Source organism: Nuphar pumila, unplaced genomic scaffold (assembly GCF_984573655.1).
Source record: "Nuphar pumila unplaced genomic scaffold, dmNupPumi1.hap1.1 HAP1_SCAFFOLD_814, whole genome shotgun sequence".
Lineage (NCBI taxonomy): Eukaryota > Viridiplantae > Streptophyta > Magnoliopsida > Nymphaeales > Nymphaeaceae > Nuphar > Nuphar pumila.
In genome coordinates this window covers 4,305-12,026 of record NW_028323499.1, presented here as the reverse complement: position 1 = coordinate 12,026, position 7,722 = coordinate 4,305, and the positions used below count along the sequence as shown (strand labels likewise).

General features: G+C 48.9%; 1 protein-coding gene across 1 annotated transcript; it reads left to right on the top strand.

Moving 5' to 3' along the window:
• The first annotated feature begins 2,977 nt into the window (after positions 1-2,977).
• Positions 2,978-4,657, top strand: LOC149809736 (phosphate permease PHO89-like). Its single transcript, XM_089994642.1, has 3 exons — positions 2,978-3,140; positions 3,715-3,869; positions 4,277-4,657. Exons 1-3 carry the CDS (start codon positions 2,978-2,980, stop codon positions 4,655-4,657), a joined length of 699 nt encoding a protein of 232 aa, XP_089850768.1.
• The last annotated feature ends 3,065 nt before the right edge of the window (positions 4,658-7,722 follow it).

The window sequence follows — 7,722 nt, the reverse complement described above, 5'->3', positions numbered from 1 at the left end:
GCAAATGTGGGGTAGAAAATGGATGTGATCCGGACCTGAGCCACACCGTATCTGGATTGGCATTGGTCGTCGCAGACAGTCCGATGGTTAATTTTGGTCAATCTCGTTGCAATCGTTTCAATACAGCACTGCTGCATTCACATCGGCAATTTCAAGTGAGACATGGGAACATACTACCTGCCTTCCCTAGAGCAGCAAGTTGTTTGCGGCAAACCAGACCCAAACGCTGTCTGTGTGTTGTACTGACTGGTTGAGCTGGTGTCACTCTGTGTCGCCAGCAATCACCTGCACATCATGCACAACAAACTTGTGGATTAGCGCCGTCAGCAGCGTTTCGTCAGACCCTTTATTTTGCGGGTCACGATGCCTACATTGCATGTATTTTGAGGGAAATAATGCGGGTTGAACCCCATTCTGGCAATTCACTGGCCGTCAGCATGTATGGTGCTTGCGTTCTGTCTTGTGCCAGCATCCGCCAGCCAACTGGAAAGGTAGGCATCTACTTGACTGTTTAGCGTACGCTGCTGACAGGACGCTGAACGCGATCCACTTTTGCAGTACGCGTACAAGATGAGTAAAGCTGCGGCGCACATGGCGGCGGTAAATATGGCCGCCGACTTGAAGCCACAAGGAGTAGCGGTCGGGATAGTGCATCCAGGCATGCTCTCCTTTTACATGACTTTGGAAGGAGTTGTCCGTTCATTTGCAAAAACCACAAGCTCTCAACGATCAGTGACAACTACTTGAGTCATCCTTGATTGCCTCAAGTTTCCTGTTGAAAACAGACCATGCATTCAGACAGGCCACATGCACGCAACGTGCACTGCAACCCATAGCCCATCCCCTTGACTCGCTACGCCCTGCCGAGAGTGTCACAACACCGTGCAGCCTCAGTTGTCGCTGCAAATAAATTCTGGCTTCATTCAGCCAGCGAGATCACAGCAGAAATAAATCCTGGTACGCGTGCCTTGAATGGCGTGGATGCGTAGGGGCATAGCCTTGAGCTGCAGTAGTTTCCCTCACCGACCTAACCGTAGACCAGCTCGGAGAGCTCAGGTGTCGCTGCGTTAGTGCAGTCAATGACTCAGGTCATTGTCAGGTGCATCCCCCACTGCCTGCGGCATCGTCTGATTTACCGCTGTGCTGTTCACTGGGACAGCGAATTGTAGAAAAGGCCTTTGCGACTCGCCGTCAGCTTCATAGTATTGACAGTTGGGGTTCAGACTCGCATTGGAAAAGACGTTTGCGTCAGGCGTGCAAGTGATGTTGTCATGTAGATAGCATGTAGATGGTGAACACTCTTGCCGGGTTGTGGTTTCCTGGTGGCAGCAGCTCACTGTCGGCACGCATCTGCATGGTCAGTGTACTACGAAGAGCATGCGGCCTCAGTCTTCCTTGTACTCAATGAAAGGGGCCCTAGTTTGTTAAGGAACGGCATCACTTCTTGGCTTACATGTGAGCTTGCGAGCAGCTCTCTCTGTGGGCAAGTTACAACAAATGAACATTTTGAAACAGTCGGCAACACGACCAGCATGTCTCGCGCCAAGTGGACAAAATGCTGACAAAGTGATGATGTATCTGTTTACAACACTACCGCATCCACATGGATTTTGGCAATTTCAAGAACTAGGGAAGAACCACTTGCAGCGGGCAAAATTCAAGTGTGCTGCTTTTACATTGTGCAGGTGTCGTTCAGACTGATATGACGCGCATCTCAGGGTCCAATGCTCCCGTCACTGTTGAAGACAGTGCAAATGGCATACTGGATCGCGCTGCGGCTTTAGATATGTCGAACACCGGGCAATTTTGGGACTACCAAGGCGCTGAGCTCCCATGGTGAGACCATCCCGGCAACGCGAACAAGCTCTTGCTGTCGCGCTTGTTGTCAACTCAGCCCCTTTTTGGCTGGCATGTCTCAACAGAGGGAGGGTTTTATTGTTGTTTGTGGCCATGCGGACAAGCACATGCCATGTGAGGACTCTTGGCCACTCCGTGGAGTGTGACCGTCGACCAGTGCATCTTGACGCTTGTGCAATCACGAAATGTACATCCATGTCAACTGAATTATTTTCAGTAAACAATACTGTTTGCTGCTGGCAACCTTTTTAGGCTGTTGAAGGTGGGTTGATGGACATGGCGTCATGCAGTCGCTGCATGTGGTTGACTGTGCGCAGCCACAATCCGGAACAACAGGTGCAATGGTGTGGTTTACAAGTCGGCGGGACATTATATGATAGCTACACAGTGTACACTAGATTCGTGCCCGGCTCCTTCAAGGGTTGCCAACTCCATACACGCCGTAATGCTTTACGATGGTGCTGCAGTCAACTATCCCTTGACTTGCATCCATGGACAAGGTTTCCCACTCCGTTTCGGATTCGGATAGCTTGACAATGTATTATGATCTGGCATGTTCAGCCGAGGCTCGAGATGTTGCTCGTATCATTCCCGATGGCAACTTCGGGACATAGTTCTCTGAGCACCACCAGTGGGCCTCCTGTTGGCGCCATATAGTTGACGCACATCTCTTTCTGCTATTGGTGAACGCAAGCAGCCTGCGATAGCACGTTGCAGAAGCAGCCTGCACCGCAAGCCACAGATGCACACCAACCTGCAAAGCTGGTGACTCGGAGTTAGCATGCATGCCCTGGATGAATGGGTGGGATATATTCCGATGTGGGTACGGGGATTGACGCTTTCAAGAATTGCTGAAGTTGCAGGAATCTTCGTCGGCATATTCCCCGTCGATACCGCAGTACTCTTCGTCAGACGAAACACAGTGATGTTCGTCGTCCGCTATCTCAGCTCGGGAAACGAGTGGTTGCTTCACTCATATGAGCAGCATGAAAAGACTGTCGCCGATCGCTCTCAATATAAGAAGGATGTCAACAGGCTCCCAAAGTATTGGAGATTATTGGCAAGCACGATCACTGCTGCGGCTCGCAAACCAACGCGGCACTTGTAACTTCTCGGCACGATGGCTGCTCCGATTATGCAGGCAATGGACCTTGGTTCCAATTTTGTGCAACATGAAAGGTTCCGTAACTATCAGTGGATCTTCGCCATGGATATCATCGTTGCTTTCTGTGCAGCGTTTGGCATCGGTACGTCCAACAGCTGGATCGAGAACAGCGGCGCTGGTCAGCGAAACGTCTTCCAATCTGTAACTTTCCACACTTGAACATGTTGTCGCTTCCTCTTCTTCTCAGGGATTTGATGGAATGCTGGTGTTTTTGTCAAGGGGCTTTGTGTTTCGATCAGGATTCTGAGCTCTCCGGAGGTCGTACGACACGCGTACGCGTGCCCATCCAAGTAGAAGTACTTGATCCTAGGGTTGCGTCCAGCGATGAGACGTTGCGCTTTCTAACTTGAATTTCTGCCTTTTCTGCTGATGATCACGGAATGCTAAAACGCAGGCGCGTAAGACGTGGCGAACGCATTCGGAACAAGTGTCGCCTCCAAGGCAATCACCATGAGGCGGTCATGATTGCAGCGGTTTGTGAATTTTCTGGGGCATTGTTCCTTGGAGCGCAGGTCACGTCCACGATTTCAGGGGTGCGTGCTGCCGCCAATGAAGATGAGTCTTTCGAAGAGATCAAGTCGATCAATCGGCAAACACGCCAACACTCTGACAAAAGAAAGCGCACATCCACAACCTTGAACGCACTTTTGACAAGTTGGCGTGCGCGAACGTGTTGTGTGGGGAATGTGCAGTTTTGTGCACAAGCCGTGGGGTCAAGGTATGGTGGAGATGTGGTAGTACACCAAGTGGTACACCTTGTGCACGGGGAAGTGTGGCCAAGGTGTACTCAGAAGCTGGACACGGCCATTGGCTGCTCGGAATGTGTGCTGAAAGCGTGGATCAATGGGTATAATGTGTTAATACTTATGCCACCTCAAACGTGCACTTCACCAGCACGTTTGCAACACTCCGAATCGCACTTTACCAGCACGATATATATGTATATTGCTCGATATAATATATTGCACCATATGTGCGGCCGCACTTTGCAATGTGATCAAACTGCGGTTTGGTGTGTGAAATGTGTGCACAAGTTGCAACACTCTGTCCTTACTATCTCAAGGTACTCGTACCTCTGTTCTACCCTTGATATGCATCATCATCCAAAGTGCTTGTGGCCGAAGCTCCCCATGAGTATATCTTGATATCCAATCGGTTTATTTCGGTTTGTGAATACCTGTTTTTACACAATGCATGTCCCTCCCGCTGTGTGACAAGGTAAGCAAGACATGTTGAAGGGGTTCCTGCTTACAGGGGATTGCAAAAGGCTACAAATTTGCTCGTGACCCGGAATTGCTCATGTACGGCATGCTGTGTGTCGACTTGGCAGTAGCAATATGGCTGTGGCTGGCAACGTACCTCGAATTTCCTGTTTCAACAACTCATTCAGCGGTGGGGGGAGTGATCGGCATGGCCCTTGTCCTTGGCGGCCCCTCAGCAGTATACTGGACAACCAAAACAAACGATCCTCCAGGCGTTGGAGGGGTCGTGGGAATCATCATCTCGTGGCTCACGTCTCCCATTCTCGCGGGGCTTGCAGCGGTGATTATTTTCTTTTTGGTCCGGCTCACCGTCCTGCGAGCTCGCAACTCATTTGAGCGCTCGTTCTACTGCTGCCGTTCATTGTTGGCGTAACAATGGCGATCAATTTGATGTTCCTGATCAAGAAGGGCGCCAAGAACCAGGGAGTTGTTGATGTGCCTGAGACAACTGTGCAGCTTGCAGCGTGGTTGAGCGGCACTGGAGTTGCGTTGATCGTGGCTGCTTTCATGCCTTTCGTGAGGAAGAGGGTGCGTGTCAGAGAATCTTGCCTATCTTGAGGTGTGCAAAATCAGACAAACACATCAATGAAGTTTGTTAGGTAAGTCAATGTGGGGGAGTCAAGTACAGCTGGTTGCGTACTAGTATGAGAAGTGTTTCTGCATAGAGACATGGCATGATTCTTGCTTGATTGTTTAGTTTTAAGATCCTGGTGTGAGAAAGGTCACTTTCTTTCTCATATGGCGTTCGCTTGTGAGATAGAATTTACTTACTTTGATATGTAGGAACCGAGCTGCCTACTACACGAATGGATGATGAGCTGTAAATGAAGCATCTTGTATGAGATCGTTGTTGGGCAAACATGCATGCAACAACTGCATCACGTCTGGTAAAGTTGGCCCAATCAAGGACATGCTTGAGCATGTCCTGCATCACAATCTCTTCACATCCGACTCTTTCTGAAGAAAGTGTTTGATCTGTGCCCAAAGTACAGTGCACTACCAAATACGCATGCTCTTTGGTGAGGATAGGGTTACAGATCTCATGTGCATCCTGTATCTCTTTGTATTGCACTGACGAAAATGTTTGGGATTGTCCATGCAGGTGTTGAGAAAGGAAGCTGAAAAAGAAAGTGCAAAAAGAGAGTTGCCCTCTGGCGGGGAAATAGTTGCTAATGGCGGTGGCAATATCACAGTGGCAGATGTCCAAAAGGTGCAAGAGCATAAGGAACCATCTGAACCGCCGACCAGCAGCTTCTTCTCACGGTTCTAGCCAACACTGTAGATAGGAATGTACACGCAGAGGTAGAGGGCCTTGACAAGGTGCAGGAGATCCATCACCACGCCGAAATCTTTGGCCACCGCCCAGAAGCTTCCTTTCAGTATTTGCAGGCGAGCTTCTCCTACATTTCCTTATACTCGAATCCTGCATTTTTCATGCTGAATCAGGGTTGGCCTATGCAGGGGCAATGCTGCAATGTATTGGCATTCTTCAGGTGTTGACTCGTGCGGATGGGCATGTAAAGGACAGATGTACCTGTCCGCACCGCTGACAGTCGATGAGTTATGTTGTTTCGAATGAGTGTGCTTGGTTGCGTTGTGATCAATTGCTACATTAGCATTAATGAGTTTTTTTTAGCACATTTGATTGCTTGGTGCCTGTCATGATGATGCATCTGTACGAAGGTACCGCATGCACATGGACACTCATACATTGCAACAACCTGTTGATTGACAGAAGTGCAACATGTTCCTTGATTGAAAGTTGCCTGTTGTGACAAGCACCGTAGAAAGATTCAATGTGGTTCTGGTTGCTAGACATTGCACCCTCCTGCAGCACCTTATCATTCATTGGAAATACACCACATGTGTCAAGCTCGTAACATATGTTCCATTCAAGTGACCCATAGTATCTGCTTTGCAGGTCTTCACAGCTATGTGCAACTCCCTGGCACATGGAGCAAACGATGTAGCCAACGCAGTATGTACTCTACTCAATGTAACTTTTGAAAAGTTCTTTGTGTGGACTTCATGCGACAGCATGTAATGTTTGCTATAATCTGCAGCACATGTGATCATATCAACCTCGGTGATTGGTGTGCACACATGACACATTCTGTGAGGAAGAGTCATACAAAGACAATCAGGCCTCAGTGGTTGAAGGAAGAGGCTTTTGATACTGAACACCTTCTCCCCACCTCACAAAGCATGTGATGGTGTGTTAGTCGTGTGCAACTCATGCAGGTAGGCCCGCTCGCAGCAGTTGCGCAGATCTGGCAAACTTCATCGTACACCAGCAGCAGCAAGGTACCAAGGTACAGTTCAATCGGAGGAATGCTCTGTTTATACAAGCACCACTGAAAGGTGCTTAGTGCTGTGTAAATGCTCAAATGTTGTCCAGCTTTGTCTGCAAGAGAAAGGACATATCTGGCAATGACAGTGTCATTGTATTGTGATGATCACAACTGATCTCACGTGGCAAGCAATTCTCTTAGACTATTTTTCTGTAACTCAGACCAAGTGAGATTGCATACGTCACGCACTGCTTGCGCATAGCTGACATGACTTACGATTGTAGTCCACATTATCGTGCAATATCTCCATTGCGCTGGACATACCTCAATGCAGCTGCAATACGGGTGTACACAAGAGGTTCAAATGACTCGTGTCGACAACGTGCAAATCAATGTATTGATGATGATGTCAAACATAACCGCATCCACATGGCCATTGGTAACTGCAAAATCTAGTTGGGAATCAGTGTAACCGTTAACATCTCAGAGGTAAGTGTACCTAACCAATAGTACTGTTCATCAGTTTGTGACCATTGTTATCGTGGTCTTTGTCGACACGTTAAAAGTGGTAAAGCTATTTGGAACCTTCACTGTATTTATGAACCTTTCAATGGTCTTCCACGTACACCATCTCATACAATCTCAACTGAGCAAGGCAGAGTATTGGTCACTTGTGCTCCGCCCTATTCCATCTAGGGAAGGTGTTGCAGCATATCTTTACAAACACGAGGCAAGGTTGCAGGTGGGTATTGGCAGTTGGAGGTTGGTATTGTGGTAGGATTGGCGACGTACGGATACAACATCATACGCATTTTGGGGATGAAGACGATCACGATCACAGCCAGCCGAGGCTTTGCAATCGAGCTGGGGTCTGCGCTCGTGGTGCTGGTTGCCTCAAAACTATGGCCTGCCTGTCTCAACAACGCACTGCATGGTTGGTGCCACAATCGGTGTGGGTGCATTGGAAGGTGCTGCTGGTGGTTGCTTCTCAAAATCATTGCAGGCTGGCTTGCAACGCTCATCATCGCTGGAGGGACAGCTGCCTTCTTTGTGGCGCTCGGAGCTTACGCGCCTTCGCAGCAGATGGCTGAAAAGATCAGGCATGTGTCCTCCTGCTCATATAGCATTTCTGTTGGCAAATGTTGTA